Source organism: Schistocerca nitens, chromosome 1 (assembly GCF_023898315.1).
Source record: "Schistocerca nitens isolate TAMUIC-IGC-003100 chromosome 1, iqSchNite1.1, whole genome shotgun sequence".
Taxonomy (NCBI): Eukaryota; Metazoa; Arthropoda; class Insecta; order Orthoptera; family Acrididae; genus Schistocerca; species Schistocerca nitens.
In genome coordinates this window covers 768903305-768924331 of record NC_064614.1, presented here as the reverse complement: position 1 = coordinate 768924331, position 21027 = coordinate 768903305, and the positions used below count along the sequence as shown (strand labels likewise).

The 21027-nt window shown below is 39.4% G+C and overlaps 1 protein-coding gene across 1 annotated transcript in view; it reads left to right on the top strand.

The window, feature by feature from the left end:
- Positions 1-20789, top strand: part of LOC126202244 (uncharacterized) — a 272489-nt gene extending 251700 nt beyond the window's left edge. Inside the window, exons 12-14 of the mRNA XM_049936853.1 lie at positions 12495-12729; positions 19162-19446; positions 20574-20789. Coding sequence (XP_049792810.1) covers positions 12495-12729; positions 19162-19446; positions 20574-20789 — 736 coding nt within the window. The remainder of the gene's footprint in view (positions 1-12494; positions 12730-19161; positions 19447-20573) is intronic.
- Positions 20790-21027: the final 238 nt, after the last annotated feature.

The window sequence follows — 21027 nt, the reverse complement described above, 5'->3', positions numbered from 1 at the left end:
TTAGCATTAAATATATTTTGCCCATTAATTTGTTATATATTGTCATCCCCATATAATGTGGAGCTCGTTCATATAATTTCAATTTTTGTGTGGGAAGCATAAAATTATTTTTATTTCTTGTGTTGTATGTATGGTTAAAATGATTTTCCTCAAATAATTTTTGCCTGCTGTGTAGGAAGATAATAATTTCATAAATGTATATGGAGGGTACAGTTAGGATTTGCAATTGTTGAAATAATGGGCAACAAGTTTTTCTGTGTGGTACACAGGTATCTGACAATTTTTTTCTGAAGTTTCAGTATACGAGATACTCTACTTTGACTTCCCTGGAAGATTATACTATACCTAATTACAGATTCAAAATAACTATGTTATGCTGTTTTTTGTGTACTCATGTCAGTAGACTTTGTAAGTATCTGCATTGCAAATGCAAAACCGCTTAGTTTATTTGATAAGGAGTCAATATGTGTGTTCGAATTCGAGTGCTTGTTCACATTTAGTCCTAGGAATTTGACAGTGTCAACTTCTTCCATAAGTTGATATTGCATTGTATGTTAAGCTCCGCACGTTTTGAGTGTTTGGTTTGGAAATGTACCATACGGGTTTTTGAAATGTTCAGTTTCAACCCATTTAACTGGAACCAGTTTTCTAGGGTATCCAGTGTGCTCACAATGAAGCTTGGAATTTTTTCTGCATCACCATCTTCAATTAAAACAGAAGTATCATCTGCAAACAGAACTGACGGGGAACTGATATTTGTGGATAACTCATTTACATAGAAAAGGAACAAGATTGGCCCCAAAAGTGTGCCTTGAGGCACACCTTGTAATACAGTACACCACTTCGCAAAATAATTCACCTCATTTGAAGTGATAGTTACCCTTTGTTTTTTGTTCTGCAGGTTTGATGTAAGCCATTTGAGAGTATTGGCCTTAATCCCATATTTATCTAATTTGTAGATAAGCAATGCATGGTTTACAGAGTCAAAAGCTTTATTAAGATCATAGAAAATACCAGTAAGTTTACTCCTCTGGTAGAGGGCTTTGCATATCTTTCCAATAAAGTTATTTATTGCATCCAGGGTGTTTTTCCTGGTTGGAATCCAAATTGATTATTTATAATAATATCATTTTTAACAATAAAATTTTGTATCTGGTTTGCAGCTACTATCTCAAACACTTTAAACAAGATTGGAAGAACAGATATAGGATGATAGCTTCCCATGTCTTCCCTCGACCCTTTCTTGAACAGAGGCTTGACTTTGGCATACTTCAACACATCATGAAAGCATCCTTGTTCAAAAGATTGATTAATTATTTTAGTTAGTGGAGGTGCTATTATGTGATACACTGCTTTTGTCACTTGAGTTGGTATCCCATCCCACCCAGCTGAGTTTTTATTTTTTAATGATAATATAATATTTTCCACATGTTTAATTGAGACTTTTTTAAAATCTGTGAGATACTCAGCTCCTTGCTGGAGTCCAAAGGGGGTTTACTTTACTCTGATACTCTACTATATCAACATCAGACTTTGCCACATTTATGAAGAATTCATTTTAACACTCCGATATTTGAGCTGGGTTTACAATAAGGCTATCATTTACTTTAATCCTAGATATTTCATTTCTATTAATTCTAACACCTAACTTTGAATTGACAACAGACCATACTGCCTTTGTTTTACTTTTATGTTGTGAAATGAAGTTGAGGGGGAAGTTCGGGTTGGTTACACCAAACAACACCCAATAAGCAGTAGTTCATTTATTCACCTAAACACATGCAAGGCTCACAAAAAACTGAACGTGGCGGAACAGCCCAGAGACAATGTTCTGAGTCCAAAGACAATGGTCAGATGAATGCATATCGATGCTGGTGTCGACCTCATCGGTGCCTCATAGCCGCCCCACCCTCCCCCCACAGTACAGAGTACTCTTGAGAGGCCAATGGGTGGGGGGTGACTAAGATGTCGGCAGGGGTGGTCCTTGGGAGCCAGACCATGGGGTCAGCTCGACAGCATCATCGGGGAGCTGTGTGGGTAGATGTCGAGAAGGTAAGTTTGGCCACCGAACCTGGAAGTCGTTGAAGCGAGCCGGGCGTCGTACTGGGTGTGGTGGTCATGTGGCAACAGGTAGGTCAGCGGTTTGCGGGTGGAATGGAGCGACGATGATGATGTCTCCAGTGGGCATCGTGAACACACGAAGCATGTCCAGGTCGACATCGGGCGGGAGGGGAACACATTTCACCAGGTGGCAGGGAATGGCGGAGGATGTGTCATGAGCACTGGATGAAGAGAAACACACGACGAACAGTGTATAATCACGCAGTATTATTGAGATGCCGTGGATTATGTCCGGGGTCCGGAGGGACAGGCACAAACACCTCGAGCGAGGGCACGTTCAAGATGGGGGGGTGTTGTGAGAAACCTCGACAGGGCGAGGCAGGCGACGGTGTGGTCATGGTGTTCGGAGCCACTCGGCGCATCCAACGGGAGCTGAGGCGGCAAAGTGTCCCAGGAGTCAATGCGACAAGATGGCCGCTGGCCCAAAGCAGTGGCACTGTGGTTGGGTGAGCTCGTGAGCCTTTAGTGAGTCCATTGTCCAAGGGCGCGGCCTGTGGCAGCACGGTCGTGGGCGAAACGCTTGGCATGAGTCCACTGTTTGTGTTATCAGTGGTGGTCGCACAGTGGCGCGCAGGAGCCGAAGTTGCAGAGTTTGAGGTGCTGTCCGCGAGGGGCGGGGTAGGAGCTGTCAGTTCGGCAACACGTGATGCTCGTCGAGGATGCGCACTTGTGTCTGGCCGAGTGTCAAACGCTGCCGTGTTAGGAGGGTGTGGCCCTGCGGAACTGTCAGTTCATGTTATGGCAGTCTTGATAGCACAGTTGCGAGGGGTAGTGGAAGGTAAATACACGGAGGCTCGATTGCTGGGAATGCAAGCAGATTCGGCACACTTACTGACCTTGCTTTGTCCTTGCTTTAGTGTCTGTAATTCCTTTGCTGCATCGGAGCTGTGTTTTGTGGAGCCGGAGGGAGGGCTCGAAGTTTTCCTTGTGTAGGCGAGTGACGTGTTCAAGCTTGACAAGGCACTTGTGCATAATTTCTTGTAACGTCATCAACAGAGATCAGCATGTACGGATGAGATGATCCAGGACCGATGTGTCATACGGGGCTGTGGGGAGGGGAAGGGGGTGGCTCGACGGAGCACAGGGGAAGTGAGTCTTGGACAGATGGTGAAACACGGTGTTTCGCACTAGGTCTGGTGAAAGTTTGTGGTGTCCCAAGAAGTCAGTTCTTAGTATAGGTTCGTCAATTTCGCACATTAAAAAAGTCCACTCAAGTTTGCAATTTGCGCAGAGTGAGACGACATGGGAAGTTGAACCTGAGCATTCTAGATTAGTTGAATTCACAGCTTGCAGTGAAGTATGATGAGGGCAGATGTTCAACGACGCTAAGGATGCAGGTAGCAGCGAAACATTGGTGCCAGTGTCCACTAGGAAAAGGTATCCCGACAAAATGTCTTTAATGTAAAGTCGTCCGCAACTATCCAGTCGTTCCCGGACAGAATGGAGCACTGGGGGGTGCCTGTCATGTTGTGCACAGGAGGCAGCACCTGAACCTACCTGTGATTGGCGTTTGGGAAGTAGCAGGGTGGACTGCAGTTCCGTGCCGCCTCACCAAACCGTGTGTGGAAGTAACAGTACGGGTAGTGCGGTTGCATTTCCTGAGGAAAGTTCGTTGCTACTGGTGGTGGCCGAGGTTCAATTGCAGGAGAGGGCATGACTGTGGACGGAGCTGGTGATGTCCTAGTCGCTTGTTTACTGCTTCCCGGAGCGAGTGGAATGGTCTGCACAGTATGGCCCTGGCTGCGTCCGGCCGCAGGGCGATGAGCCTAAACCTGAGACTTGTCAGGTAGGCAGTGGCTGGCGAAATAGAGCAGTGATGCATCATGCAGCTTGTCAGCAATTGTCATTCTTTGCTCAACAGGCTCAGGAGACCTTTGAGCCAGAGCAAAGCGGATGTGAGGAGATAGTTTATCTGACCAGATGGCGAGGAGAGCTGTGTCAGAGAATAGATCGGCGCTGACCAGGGCACGTAGCTGTCTCCAGAGCTGGGAAGGTTTGTCGTTGCCTAGTCGCTCGACGTGGGGCACTTGCCATATTGCTGCCTCAGTTGAGCATGCAAGGTGATGTAGAACTGTCTTTTTGGTTAGAGTGTACTGGGTAGATGAGTCCGGGGCATCGACCAGGTCAGCAATCAAGTCCACCTGGTCGTGCAGGTGGGTGATGAGGCACAGAAACCTAGTTGACTCATTGAGTTTGTAATGGTCAAACACTTCGTCCACAATTTTGAACCAGGTTGTAGCTCTGTCGGGATTAAACGGCGGCAGCATTGGTAAGCATTGTAGAGTGTTCGGAAGAACAGGTTGAGTTGAGTTCATCGTGGCACTGCCTGAATCGAGCTGTTGTTGCTGTAGTATTCCAGGAGAGTGTGTCTCCAGGGGATGTGGCAACGATGTCTCTTTGGGTGGTAGTGTGAAAGTGACATGTTGTGGTTGAGTGCAATCCGTCGTGACGTGGAAGGCCGACGCGGGTGAGACACCGTAATGTGTTGATTGCGGTTGCGGAAGCTCAACACGTTGTGGGTGTGTTTGGATTGACGCGTCGCAGAAGACTGACGCGGATGAGGCACCGAGATGTGCCAAGAACGGTAGCAGAAGCTCGACTGGAGCAGGCACAGGGGCGACAGGTGAGAAAAAGTTCAAAGTTTGAGAATGCGTGTTAGTCTGTGGAAAGCTCAACATATGACCAGAGCCGGGCCACCTGTGTTGCAGGGAGGCTGCGGAGGTGTGGGCTGTCCAGAAGCACAGTGTGGGAAATGATGTCAAACATGGGACGGGGTGTGTGAATGTTCACTGTTCGTAGTCACTCCACTCAAAACGGTGTGTGGATAAGGTGAATGTCGTGGCACAAAACACTGAGGCATAGCAGTGGGATGGAGGTGGGGGTCAGGCACAGATAAAAAGTAATTGTTTCTGTTGCAGCACGAGGAATCGAAGTAGGAAGGCATGTGCTGATGCTGAACCGAGGCAGGCACGGGCGAGGTCAGATACTGAGGACAAAGCAGTTCCGGCCACATGGCAGGTATGTGCGTGGTACTGCACGGATTTCGGTGTGGCAAATCGTTGTCCTTGCGGTAGTAGGTTGTCTGATGAAGCATTTGCAGAAATCGGCATTGGTCCCACACTACACGGAGATCTATAACAGGTAACTGCACAGTCGATGAGGGAGGGCACATATGGCGGGAACAAAGGCGTTTGATAGCTGGAGTCATGAACACTCCTAACCTCACTTATTGTTGCAGGCTCGAAAACGTCCAGCGAAATCATTGAGTGAGAGGCATCATGTTGCAGTCCTGGTGGGTGTACATTGCCTGCAACACGATGCATGTTGATCACAAAATCCAGCGTTAAGTGCTGGGCCGAAGTCATTGTTGGAATGCTGTGTTGATGTAATACACATGAGAATAACTGACGCGGATGTCGCGGACACAGTAAAATGGCAAAAATGGAAGACGTTACAATTCGGGGTCACCAGTGAGGGGGACGTTCGGGTTGGTTACACCAAACAACACCCATTTAGCAGTAGTTCATTTATTCACCTAAACACTTGTAAGGCTCACAAAAAACTGAACATGGTGGGACAGCCCAAAGACAATGCTCTGAGTCCAAAGACGATGCTCAGAGTCCAAAGACGAATGCATATCGATGCTGGTGTCGACCTCATCGGTGCCACAAACTTATTGTTTGCCATTTGTTTGGCTGCTTTCACAACTTTTTTGAAGGTAGCTTTATAACATCTAACAGTCAGTAAAATACCTGTTTTTATTATATTTCAGTTCATTATGTTGTTGCCTCTTCCTAGTACTAGAAATTTTTATACCCAGAGTTATCCATTTAACTTTACCAGTGATTTTGTTACATGTGGTTCTAAGTGAAAAAGTTTCATTAAACACCCCAAGAAAACTGCTTAAAATTTGTCAAAGTTACTACTACTTGAAATAAAGCTGTCATAAAGCCATTCAGCCACTCTTAACTTATTTTTAAATACAGTTAAAGTTTTTTCATTGAAGTTCCTTTTCATAGAGCTTCTGTTACATGGAATTTCTTTGTTAATTTTTGGTAGTTCTATGAATAATGCAGAGTGGTCAGAGATTCCTAGATCTCAGCAAAATTTATGGACATCTTCAAATACATAGTTGGTTAGGATATTATCAATACAGGTGGCTGAATGTGCATCTACCCTGGTGGCTTGCTTAAAGTTTACTTTGAAACCTAAACTTTTTACTATGTCAGTGAATTTGGACACATCGTTGCTTTCACCTAGGACATTAATGTTGAAGTCAGCAGCTATTACAACCTTTTTTCCTTTTCCTTTGTTTAGATTTTCAAGGAGGCACTGAAATTTGGCCAGAAAAGCTTCAATTCCAACTTTCTCTGGTACTCTGTAAATAGAAACAACTATGATATTTAGGTCCTTTAACTCGATACAGCAGCCCTCGAATATACTAGGTGACTTGGCCCTGCATATGGTTTAAAAAGACTGATGATCTTGTACTCTGCCCCAATCTTATCTGGTAGCTACGAGTTGGTTGTGGTACTACCTTGCATGAATGGATAAATGATTTAAATAACTTCTAATGTTGAATCACTTGATCAGGTTGGGGAGTCTAAAATCTATCCTGTGACATGTTTCCTACTCCATGTATCCCTGAACATCTGTTACACTAGTGGATTTTTTTAAAAAACTCATAATTGGATTCTAAAGTTTCAATTGGTTCTATTCAGAATATTTATCACTTTATTGTAAATCACCATTTCTATTGGTTTTGGAAAGACAAAACAGAAATTGACTAAGAATTTTGTATTTTCTGTTTAACACTTTTCTTTCATTCTGCTTTGAAAGACACCAAATTCACTTACACAGTTAACTACTGCAAGCAGATGTTGAGAAATACTTTCTACACACTTGTTATGGTGCTGATAGTTAGTCTGTCTTGTCCTTCACTGATAGTTTTAATGAGTTTTCTTATTTCTTTGTTACCAGTAGGAGAAAGTGCATTCCATACTCAGAGCGACAATTCTTGAAACTGCAATGAAGTATTTTGTCATCGATGGTTTACAAAATCAAGAAAAATAATTATTAGAGTTTTTTGTGTTTCATGTAGTCTTTTCAGGATTTCTATTGTGATTGAAAGTGAAATTTCTGTAGTATCTTGTCAATGTGCGGCAAAATTTTACCATATTTCTGATGCAGCAGTTAATGTTATTTGCGTGTTGTAACTGTATTGCTACAGTATAGTGTCTGGTTTCATTTAACTACTTTTTATAATAATAATGTTAATTTTGGAAGGCTGTTTTAGTTTGGGTTTTATATAGTAATCTTTCTTTTTTGCTTATCCACTTAACCATAAGTCTTCTCTTGCAAATGTTATATTAGTACTTGCACAATTATTTTTAGTTATATATTTTACACTATTAACATATTTCATGTCAAAACAGTAATAAAAATCAGTGGGAAGTGCCACATGTAAAATATTTACAACTTGCAGATACCGATGTTATCACCGTGCACAAATTTTTACTTATAAATCTTTCTGCTGTTAGTGAAGCCCATGAGTGCAGCTGAAACTGAACTGCATGGTGATCAGAGATAGTAGACCTTAGGATGATTGTGTTGTGGAAAAAGAATCATTACTTGTTTTATTATCTGTGAATCGCTGTTAGTGTCCCTAGTTGGCTTGTGTATTATTGGAGTAATGCCGAAAATTTATAATCAAATGTATGCTAACTCACTTGTATTGGCATCATTTAGCAACACATCAGTATTTATGGCCTTGTAATGACAATATTTATGCAGATTATTCAATAGGTTGTACATAATCTGTAAATACCAATGTTTGCTAAGTATTTGTAATTATTCCAGCACTTTAAAATTATTGCTACATTGTTGAACTCCTTCACGACTGAAGTTATACCATTATAATTTTTTTCAGTTTACAGTAAAGTGGCAATGTTAAAAAGGAGGCAGCTCACTGAGACTTGAGGATGAGAGGGACCCACCCGTACAACAAGCTAATGATGAAGCATATTCCACTCCATGATAGGCTGATTGATACAGGGATCGGTTTTCATAATTACATGAAGAGACAGTCTCAGTTGCATAGTTATTGTTATTGCAAATAACAGATTCCACCTGGTTAAAACTTCCTCAGATTTTTCTAAAAGAAAAGAGAAAGCAAGGATATAATTATGTAACATTAAAAGTTAAAGAGTGTTGCTCTAAGCTGCACTAAATTTATAAAAAAAAAATTTAAAAGGTTTTTAAAAAACAAATTAACACTCATGACAGGCCATCAAAGCAATGCATATCACTGAATAGTAGGGTGATTATTTATTTACTGGTTGATTCAGGGGAGGGGACCAACTTCACAGTCATCGGTCCCAGCAGATTAGGGAAGGATGAGGAAGGAAGTTATCCATGCCCTTTCAAAGGAACCATCCCTTATTTGCCTATCAGGATGGCTGGCTTTGGATTGGAACCATCGTCCTTCCGAATGCAAGTCCAGTGTGCTAACCACTGTGTCACCTTAGTCGTTCGTGTGGGTACTCAGGACAATGGTAACAACCATCAAAAGGAAGAATCTTTGAACAAGATACACTGGAACAAAACCAAGTGTACAAACTTAGAAAGGATAAAAATCAGGGCAAATTTTATGAAGGCAAAAATAAAAGGGGGTGGAGGGATGGGTACAGGCAGGTAAAATAATAGAAATTTCCTTGAAATAGTTGTAGCCTCTAGGTGAAGTGCAGTGTAGAGAGCATATATATCAAATGTATCAGGAGAACAAGTTAGTAAATGGAGTAATAGATCACTATTATTACAGCACATAATATAAAAATTCAAAATGCATAAAAATTAAAAGAATATAAAGAACAAGAAGTACTGTAGAATCAAATGTTGCCATAACAACAACGAGGTATCCCAAAAGGTTACAGTATAACCAAAATACCCAGATGCCTCACCTTCTCTGTTCAATAAATGTCCAATGTATGATGCATCACATTCACTGAAGTTAATAACTTGTAGTTTTATATATTTACATCCTTACTTTTCCTTTTCTTTTAGAAAAATCTGAGTAACCAGATGAAACAAGTTATTTATAATAAAAATAGCTTTGCAACGGAGACTATCTCTTTATACACTGAAGTGCTAAAGAAACTGGTATAGGCATGTCTACTCAGATACAGAGGTATGTAAACAGGCAGAATACAGCACTGCAGTCTCTAACACCTAAATAAGACAACAAGTGTCTGGCATAGTTCTTAGATTTGTTACTGCTGCTACAATAGCAGGTTATCAAGACTTAAGTGAGTTTGAACATGGTGTCATAGTCAGCGCATGAGCAATGGGACACAGCATTTCCAACATAGTGATGAAATGGGGATTTTCCCATATGACCATTTCACAAGTGTACCATGAATATCAAGAATCCAGTAAAACATCAAATCTCCAACATCACTGCGGCTGGAAAAAGATCCTACAAGAATGGGACAAATGATGACTGAAGAGAATAATTCAATGTGACAGAAGTGAAACCCTTCTCCAAATCGCTCCAGATTTCAATGCTGGGCCCTCAAAAGGTGTCAGCATGCAAACCATTCAATGAAACATCATCAACATGGGCTTTTGGAGCCGAAGGCCCACTCATATATCCTTGATGACTGCATGACACAAAGTTTTACACAATGCCTGGGCCCGTCAACACTGACATTGAACTGTTGATGACTGGGAACATGTTGTGCAGTTGGACAAGCTCATTTCAAATGGTATCGAGTGTATGGACATGTATGGGTATGGAGACAACCTCACGTACTCTGCATGTCAGCAGGGGACTGTTCAAGCTGGTGGCAGCTCTGTAATGGTGTGGGGTGTGTGCAGTTGGAGTGGATGTACATAAGCATTCTGTTGGTGTCGGGTGTGTGCAGTTGGAGGGATATGGAACCCCTGATATGTCTAGATATAACTCTGACAGGTGACACATACATAAGCGTTCTGTCTGTTCACCTGCATCCATTCATGTCCACTGTGCATTCCGAAAGACGTGGGCAATTCCCACTGGACAATGCGACACCCCATGCATCCAGAATTGCTACAGAGTGGCTCCAGGAACCCTCTTCTGATTTAAACACTTCTGCTGGCCATTGAACTTCACAGATATGAATATTATTGAGCAAATTTGGGATGCCTTGCAACATGTTTTTCAGAAAAGATCTCCACCCCCTCATGCTCTTACAGATTTATGGAGAGCCCTGCAGGATTCATGGTGTCAATTCCCTCCAGCACTACTTCAGACATTAGTCGAGTCTATACCACATAGTGTTGCGGAACTTCAGTTTGCTCATGGGGTCCCTACGTGATGTTAGGCAGGTGTACTAATTTCCTTGGCTCTTCAGTGTATAAGCTAATGATGATTTATTGTATTATTAGGCACAAACAAAATTATTGAGGACAAGTGTGCAAGTGGAAAAATGCCATCTAGGGTTTGAGTGGCCTGCCTCTCCTTTACAATCTTCCTGATCTATATTTATTCCCTTCCTACTTTTAAATGTATCTGTCAACAGTACTTCAAATTTTATCTCTTCAAGGCAAGTACTGGGCAGCCATTTTGACCCTTTGTAGTTTTATGTTTTTATCAAGTGAATTTTTCTTTTGATATAAATAGTAATTATGCCATCAAAGTATCATTGTTCAGTTACGACTAGCACATCAGGTTTATTAGCCTCTATGTAGGTCATTGTATTTATTTCTGAGATACAGTTCCTCTTCATGTAACAACCGATATTTGTATGTGACACTCCTGTTAACATATATAAAGTGTTCACTCTTTAAAATCAGGTAAGGGAATATTGTGCAATGTCAGTAAGTAAGTGTCATGCAAAGACCTTTTCAAACACTGTGGAATTTTTACATTCACCCATTATCATTTGCTCTCAGTAATTGTGTTTGTGCATAGTAATAAAATAAATTATATCTTCAAATAATTGTTGTATCTGTTTAGTGTTCAGTGTGATATTCAGTGTTCTGGCAAAAATATCGTGAACAAGTCATTCAGAGAAATAAGACGGCGAACTAGGAATCTCTAGAAACTTATTCTTAAGTTAAAGGACTTCATTTCGTAAATCATATGAGACTCTTGTTAGTATTCTTTTTTTAATGTTCTTTGTAAATAAAAGATAATTACTTTTATTGTGCAAATGTATAAGTTCATCCATAAACACACAAGTAGAAAAACAGTTTTTGAATTATATATGTGTGGTCTGTTCTTTTGGACACAATTTTGATCCCGCAGTCATTATGAATCAATACACAAAGGAATTAGTGGCCTTAGCTGTTAGTGGGTATTGGTTTAAGGCAATGGGGAAGGTTGAAAACTTGTGCCGAACTGAGATTTGAACCCAGTTCTCCTGCTTGCTAGGCAGATGTGCTGACCATTGCACCATCTGAACACAGGTGTTGTTGCGACTGCACGGACTATCCTTGCAGTGCCTGAAAGCACAGACACTACATATATTTATGGTTAAGACTGCCAGTTGATCACTTCAGTGGGGATGCACACCATGCTCGAACTCTTATGGGAGTTGGCAAAGTGCTGTGAGTAATGAGGATAGTGGGCAGAGGGGGGCTTCATTAGTAATGTGTGAATAAGTTGAGAATTTGGGTCTGATGGGAGGCATGTTAAGGCAGTGTGTGCAGTTGTGATCACCACTGTGTCCCAGGGGCAGACTGGTCGGTGCATGTGAATAGTAAGCAGGAGACCCAGGTTCAGGTCTCATTGTGGCACATATTTTCAACTTTTCCCATTGATTTAAATCAATGCCAACTGGCAGCTAATGTCACTAATTCTTTTGTGTCTTAATTTTTGAATTGTAGGATTCTAAATGCAGCAGATGCATCTCAGTCCCTATTAAATTACTTCTTTTAATAATTTTAAAAGTTTATAATTAGAAACATTTATTTGTGGCCACTTTAAATAAAAAGAAAAATAAGGTGTTCTTGACAGATTCTAAATAATAATAATTGTCATTAATGGTGAATAAATGAAGATAGCACAACATTCAGCTGCAATTATAACAACTACTTCACTAATTTATTCTCAGTTTACTTCCCATCCATTCTAAACGATAATTTAGTTTTGCAAAGAGAACTAATTAATGGAACTTACCATTACTATTTTGATATTTAGTTAATTTTTTGAGTGCTAACAGTTATTTCTGTGAGCAACTACGTGAGTGGTGTAAACAGTAATTTTCAATTAGAAATCAACATGCTTGTATGTTTTGTTCTTTAAATAAGAGCCTTTCAAATGTATATAGTGACTGTCTTTTGCACAAGAAGTTGCAGTTGTTTCTTATTTTTGTTGGAATACCCTTCCACAGATTTGCGAGCCCTAAGCAACCAGGATTTGTAGAGTATCTTCGTCTTGTTGAAGCAGTTGAAGAAGCTGTTACACAGGCAGGACTTCAAAGAGCACCTACAATTACTCCAATACAGCATCTGGCAATTAATGATGGTGATCACAATTTCCTAAATTTTGAGGAACGGCAGATGGTTATACGTGTTCTTGAGCGGCTGGCAAGGCATAATGAATACAACTTCATTTCAGCTTTTAAGGTAATTCACCAAAGGTTGATAAACTCTATAGTCTTGTAATTGAAATATTTATGGTTAAATGCCCACATCTGAGAATGTTTTGGGTGTGACAATTCACTGGATTTATGTTTCTGTCTCATAACTTTGCTCATATTTTACCTGGAGACCTTTGCTCCATATAAATATCCAAGTAATTTAGAAAGAATGGAACCTCCATGTTAGAATTTCAACAATGTAAGGAAAAAAACAGATCACTACTCACTGTAATGATGACACACTGAGCTGCAGACAGGCACAATGAAAAGAAACACACACACACACACACACACACACACACACACACACACACATTAATTCACAAAAGCAGAATGGAATGCAACTGTCATGTTGAACAGAAGCAGCTGTCTGAAAGGGACAGGAAAGGGGAAGTGCTAAAAGGGTGCAGGTGTTGGGAGAGGGAAGTGCTGTCTGGTGGTGTGAGCAGGAACTAGAAGGAGGCATGACAAGACTGCCACCAGGCACAGTGTTGGGAGGCTGTGGAATAGAAAGTGGGGAGAGGGAGAGGGGGGAGGAAAATGGGGAGCGGAAAAGGAGAGGACCAGGGAAAGGGAACGACAGGTGGGTGTGGGTGTGTTGTCAGTGGGTGGAACTCTGAGGGGTGAGGGGATATCAGGATGAAGACAGTGATAGGCCAGAGGTGCTGAAACTGTTGAGTGGAGGCTGTGGTGTCAGTAGGTTTTTCTTAGGTTGAGGCAGGGATAGTTTTGGAGTGGGGTATTTATTGTTATGATAACTCCCATCTACGCAGTTCAGGAAACTGGATCCTGCAGTCCACCAGCACCTTTTCGGAACAGCACAGACAGGAGTTATCCTTAAGGTACTTTCTCTGATCCTGAAATCATCCCAGCCTCAACTTAAGGTAACTTACTACCCCACATCCTCCACCCAACAGTTTCCACCTCTTCTGCCCTATCACCCCCCTCCTGTTCGTACCCCCTTGCCACTTTGTGTGCCACTCTCTGCCAATGCACCGACCCATAAATCCCCTTCCCTGCTCCTCTCCTTTTCTGCTCCTAGTCCCCTTCCCTCTCCCTAACTTGCCTGCTCCACAGCCTCCCGATGCTGCACCAGGTGACAGTCTTGTCATGTCTCCTTCTAGTCCCTCCTTGCTCTGCCAGGCTGTGCTCTTTACTCCCTTACCTGTGCCCTCCTATCCCTTCCCCTTCCCTGACCTCTCCAGACTACTGCTTCCATTCAACATGACAGTTGCATGTTGGTCTGTGCTACCAGAGATGTCAGTCATGTGTGTGTGAGGTGTGCTTGCATGTTTGAATGAATGCGTGTGTGTGTGTTTCCTTTTCTGATGAAGGCTTTGCCTGAAAGCTAAATGTTTAACAGTCTTATTCCTTTTTTTGTTAATTTGTAAATAAGTGGTTTATTTCTATTCAAAATTAATGTAAAAATCCAGTACTAATAATATCCATGACAGAAATGTAGTTGTCAGTGATACAAAAACCAATGTTTTTGGAATGCCAAACATAAAAATAAGAAAAATAAAAAATTACATACTTGCTTGCAACACTTTCCGTCAGCTCAAAAATGAGAGGTAGGAAAAAAAAAAAAAAAAAAAAAAAAAAAAAAAAAAAAAAAAAAAAAAAAAAAAAAAAGGGGGTAAGGTTTAATGTATAATGGTTGAAAATATGAAAATTTTATCTGAATTATAGACCAATCAAGATATAATGAAGAGGAAATGATTACACAATAATACTGGACTATCAATCAAGGTTGAATGTCTGAACTATTATTAATAGTAAGATGTTGATAATTGGTAATTTGAAGATGGTCCTTAAACTCAAAGGAAATAGATTTGAAAGGTAACAAAATGAAGAGGAGAGAAAAGTGAAACAAAAAAATATGGGAGCCAGGTGAAGTGAGACATAACAAGAAAAGTGGGAGAGGGGGATATAACAATTATACATAATACAGAAAATAGAAAAAGAAAGTACATATGAGAAAAAGAGAGGGGTGGGGAAGAATTGTGAAGAAAAATTTGGTAGTAAGGAAAAAAAGATCACACATTCAATGAGACTGTACAAACAACGTGCACTGGATAGTTAATTACCATTGCCTGGGTTTGGAAGCACTGAGGGTAGGAGGAAGGATATATATGACACAAAAGGTGAAACAAGTTTCTGATCCCAGCTGATGCGTTGCACTACTTAAAGACTCTCCATATGGTTATTATCCATTGATGTGAAAGATCATCCATACTGCAGTGCTTCATTGCTGAGAAATTTCATTTTTTAAATGTTTGAAACCAGATTTAGTGAAGCATAAACTTCATGCAGTTCTTTCTGTACTAAATTTTATACAGCAATGTAAATCTTTCTTTTAACTTTTTTCTTCATTTATGGAAAAACATAAAATGCGTGTTGCTTTTACAGTCCCTCACCATGAAATTCGTTAAAAAATTTTTGCATATGTACTCATTTCAACACGAACAGCTCAAAACCAGATGAACACAGCAGAAAGCAATTAATAAAACTCTGTTCTCAAAAGTTCCCACTGAGAAACACATGACTTCAGCAGCAAGCATGCTGAATCTTTTGGCATACTATTTGAGAAAAGGAGGTCTTCAGCAGCAAGCACACTGAAGCTTTTGGCATACTATTTGAGAAAAGGAAGTTCAGTGACAGGCGTATCTTTACATACTGTTATTGGTATGTAGCAAGGCAGTAACAAGCATATGTGAGATGAAAGGGTGCACATACAAATTTTAGATAGTCTGTGAAATATTAATGCCTCTCTGTATCAATGCTTTGGGTGAAAGTTATTCTTGGGAGGGGGGGGGGGGGGGGAAGGAATGCCATTATAGCAGCAAAATTGAGAGGAACCTTGCAAAGTATGACATTATTTGGTTAAATAACAAAATAACATTGAGAAAAATATTAGGTTACAATGGAAAGTTTCAGACTAGAAGTGATTAAGTCATGTCGTTGCACACAGAACAGACTTCCTGGAAGAAAATATCTGTGAAAGTTAAGTCTGTATGGATGATAATACAAGATACCAAGTAATTGTTATGTGTTGGTATTTGCAGACAGGATGTACCTCACTTACATAATGGAAAGACTAAATTACAATCATCTGTGATAGAGCCTGATGAAATTCCAGCTTAGAACATTTGTCAACAGAAATTTATTCTTACAGCTTACCTTGTAAATAAAAATACATGGTGTACATGCATCATCAGAAAGCAAGTGCCATATTCTCAGACTACAGGATTACTGTGAATAGTGTCCTGTGGCCAAGATATAATATAAACTGTGTCATAGATGATCTGGCTAATGACAGTTATCTTCCTGGAACAAAAGTATTTCTTTTGGTTTTATTAAATGATGCATAACAGAAAGTATAATATATTCCATATTTTCTGTACTGTTTTCTTTTCCTCAGCTGAAAACACTTTCTCAGTAAGTGGCAACTTCTTCAATTAATATGTCATATATTTCCATAATTAACTTAGGAGGGACTCTATTTGAGACAGTCTGAAGGCATGACTACTATGCTACCAGAATTCTGACTTTTGTCACTGTTTTAAATTTGTATTTGTGTCTTTTAACCCATATTTATTTTGTTCAGTTACATATTACTTTGTTCTCTTGATGATAATCTTATATAATACCTTTTGCATATCTGAATTATTGCTACAGATGTTAGAGCTATCAGTTGTTTCCCTTTTCTGATACTTCTTCAGTTTTTCAGATCTGATTCATTTCTCAGTGATTTTGCTGTGAAGTAAAGCCTTTAAAAATTGAAACTGAAATTTTTAAAAGAATTTTAACAGTAGTGGGCATGATGTTTTTATTGCTTTAACAAAAATTAACATGAGTTTTAACCTTTCACTTCAAGCAATCATCTTTTAGATTACAGTGGAATCTCATTAGTACATTCCTCATTTTTCTGTATAGTATGTCCTTTTTGGAAGTCCCAGTCCCAATTACATTAAATGCATGTTAACATGACTCATTTTTATACATTCTCTCTCCTCACTTAGTGTGTTCAAATTTGGTAGTGTTTTTTAGTACTGGAAACTGCGCACATCACAAGCTATGGCAGAAATGACCAATTTGACATGTGGAAGTATAGTAGAGTACTTTCTTGAGAACAACAATAAAACCCGCAAGTGCCTAAGAAGACCTTTGTCAATGATTAAAAGAACACCATAGCTATAAATTTGTGTTTTCCTTTTCTTTTTCATTTACAAATGTATAGCTATATAGCTATGGTGTTCTTTTAATCATTGATAAAGGTCTTCTTAGGCACTTGCGTGTTTTATTGTTGTTCTTAAGAAGGTGTAGTTATCTACGCCGAAACCTGGGTTAATACTTAAAAGTAGGTGCTTTTTCGCAATCGAGGCGGGTTTTCAGTTTTTTAATAGATTAACCAACGATTGTTGATGTGCTGCGATGTTGAAGGTTCTTATACACAAATCCCGCATAACTCAGATGGTGTTTCTTTTTTTGTGTATGGTATAGCGTGATTTCAGTGTTTGATTAATTCTCAGTGGATTATTTTCTTTTTGTGTCAAAAAGTGTAGTGATAAGAAGATAGTGAGGAAGTTCACCGATGAAGAAAAGTGGAACATTATTGAGGAAGTGGACAAAAGTGTACACATGATATTGCATCTGTCAACATTTAACATGATGGTGAGCAAGGAAAAAACAATAGAAACTTCATCTCTGGAAGGAGGAAACAGTAAAAGAAAACATGTGGATGAGAGTCTATTTCTAGAAATGGAAAGTGTTCTACTGAAGTGGTTTAAGGAAGCTTGCACAGTGAACATTCCAGTTGATGGCACAGTGGTTCATGCTAAAGCTACATTTTTGACACATAAGCCAGGAATTGAAGACTTCAAGGCATCTGATGGTTGAATCAAAAGGTTTACAAGCTGACACGATTTAGTTTATAAATGTATTTGAAGTGAGGCTGGAAGCATGAATATGGAAACTGTTGAGTCATGGAAAAATACTCTTCCGTCATTGAGAGGTACAGTTCCAATGAAATTTTTAACGCAGACAAAACAGGCCTATTGTTTTATCCTCTGCTTGACAAAACCCTTGAGTTCAGAGGAGAGAAATGCCATGGCAGAAAATTTGGCAAAGAGTGGCTGACTGCTCTGTTATGTTGCAATGGAAGTAGAACAGAAAAGTTGGTGTCACTGGTTATTGGCGATGCAAATATGCATTAAATATGAATGCAAGGGTAACAGGAAGTACAGGGTGTACATAAGGTCCGGGAACACTTTCAATTATTTATTGCATAAGAACTAAATATTGTACAGATGTCATACATATTGCATTTTGAAGAGAAACTCTGAAAGTTTTTTTTTTTACAAAGATTCGATATGTGAACCATGAGTGACCCGGCAGACATCAATATGGTAATCAAATTCTTGCCATACCCATCCCAGCATGGCATCGTCGACTGTGGCAGTTGCTTCCCATATTCTCTCCCGGAGCTCTCCTACATCACGTGGTAGAGGCTATACGTACACCAGATATTTAATGTGTCCCCACAGAAAAAATATCACGTGGAGTGAGATCTGGTGTTCGGGGAGGCCATTTCATGAAACAGCTGTCCCCTTCTGTAGCACGGCTGATCCATTGGTGCCACTCCAATTTGAATGGTTTCATAGACAGCTTCTGTCACAGGAGTTTCCACATTGTCACTGGAGCCATTTTGAGTTCATGGGATGTACAACACACGGATTTCTTTGGACTCCTTATGAATGTCTCTCATACGTGCTCCACATTCACTTCACTCACATTGGGACATCCACTTCTCTTGCCGGGCACAAGCAACCCATCATAACAAATCTGTTGTGCCAGTGGTAAATGGCCTTCCTTGTTGGTGGCTTCTTACTGTACTTGGTTCTAAACATCTGTTGAACAGCTGTAGCACACTTGTTTTTGTTGAACTCCAACACACAGAAAGCTTGCTCTGCACCTGAACTTGCCATGTTTGCGACTAGCGCTGACTACTGGCAAATTACTAAACTACCCTGTGGCGGTATACATGGAAAAAAAAAAAACTTAAAAGGGTTTCTCTTCAGAATGACATATGTATGATATCTGTATAATGTTTGGCTCTTGTGCAATAAATAATTGAAAGTGTTCCCGGGCTTTATGTACACCATGTATATTTGAAGAATATTTGCCTGCCTGGGATGCTTGGGTGTCATAAGCAGAAAAATCTTCCTCTTTATTTACCAGGCCATTCAACCAAGGCATTATAAAATTCCTGAAACAAAAATACAGAAGAATTATTTTACAGGAGAGGCTGACCTGTCTTGATTGTACAACAAGAAAAGTGACGATCTTGGATGCTAAGCATTCTGTGAGAAATGTGTAGTAATCTATGCAAGAAAGCACAATATCAAACTGTTTTCAGACGGCTGCCCTTAATCAGATAATGGTACTTACAGGAGAGATCACGTCAGAAAACAATGAAATCACAGAAGAAGACATCATGTCAGAAAACTATGAAATTGCAGCTGAACTCTGGCAGCAGATAATGGGGCAAGATGAAAATTCCACATGGCTTAGCTTCACTGCTTATGTTGAGTATGATAAAGGTGTTGCCATTTGTCAGTCCAGGACAACTGGCAAAGTGTTGCAGGAGCAAATGACAGAGAAACAAGAAATTGAGGACACAGATGAAACAGCACCTTTGCCAGTTCCTACAATGTCAAAAGCCATGGATTCAACTAAACATTTCATGTTAAGCTTTTCAGTTGATGAAGAAGTGTTGAATGCATTAACAAAGATTAATGATATGATATTAAAATTAAGACAGAAGAAAAAAGCAACAATCGATATGTTCTTCAAATGCCTTTGAAGATAGGATTACGCAGTGTAGTGTGGTTAGGTTAGTATGTACAGTATACCTATAGTTTTAGCAATGACAGTCTATATTGTCTGTAGTGGTTCACTAATGGGAAAAAGTGAAATGAATGATTTTCCTTTCAATTAAGAACATCTCTGTAAACCCTACCTTTGTGAATAAATAATATCATCACATGTCAGGTTTGAATTTGTTTGTTCTTTATTTATTCAAATTGTGTTAGGTGGTGGTATCCCTCTCTTAACCAGTTACTTTATTTATACATAATGTTATGTTTTATGAGTTATACACAAGTATTGGAATTGTTATCCACAGTAAAATTGAAATTAGAGGTTAATGTGATTGACATATACTGTACACACAGGTAAATATTCCATATAAAAAATCAACTCAATTTGAAATTAAATGATGATCTTAGTCTGTAAAATATGTCCTAAAATATGGGTTCATATTATGAAGGCTAGAAGCTCTGTTATTGCATCACATGATATACCTGTATACCATTTGGCTCTTGGCTTAAGTGTACATGTGTGGACTTCGGCAGCTTGAAATTGCCAATGTTGCTATATTTAAAATATTTTTGTTTCTTGTATACTAATGCATAATTTTGAATTTCTGGGTGTGATATTTCAAATGTATTCTCGAAAAGGTGTGTTTAGAATTACAGTTTACTGATACAGCATGTCTGAAAGTGCGGCATTATGAGATTGGATATTACACTAAAATTTTCACCACCAGAAAAAATCAAATCATACCAAAATACATATTTACCACTTATGATGTTCGAAATTTGTGCTCCTTTCAGAAATACTTATGAGATTCCAATGTATTAACAGTATATGTAGTGTATGTGATCTGAGGAAGCAGTGTGATTTCTATTATTTATTCAGAAACAAACCAGTTGATCATTTTTATTGCATTTCAGCATAATTATTGTTAATACTAATGTCTTTTTTCAGGACTGGGATCCTACAAACATTGGGACAATATCAAAAGAGCAGCTATTCAAAGTTTTTTCAGTACTGGGAATTGCTTCATCATTTTCTGGTCAAGAAATTGACATTCTAACCAAGTGTTTTGGTGTTGAACGTGGCCTCCGATTAGAAGTTGACTACAGAGCACTGTGTCATGTGCTTGACATTTTACATAATACGAGCAGAGCACATGCCGCCTAAGAACTCTAGAGAAGTTAGCATTCATTGATTTAAGCTATGATCCATCATTTTCAGTGCTTAATCTTCAGTGTAAAATACATGTTATGCCAATGATTACTTTTTTATTTCAATAAAGTACAGGGGTTGTTATATCCAGATAATCATATAATACATCTGTGATAAGTATGATTACATAATTTGCTATGGTATTTATAACCTTATTTATTCATTTATTTTTGTTAGTTTATGCACTTACACA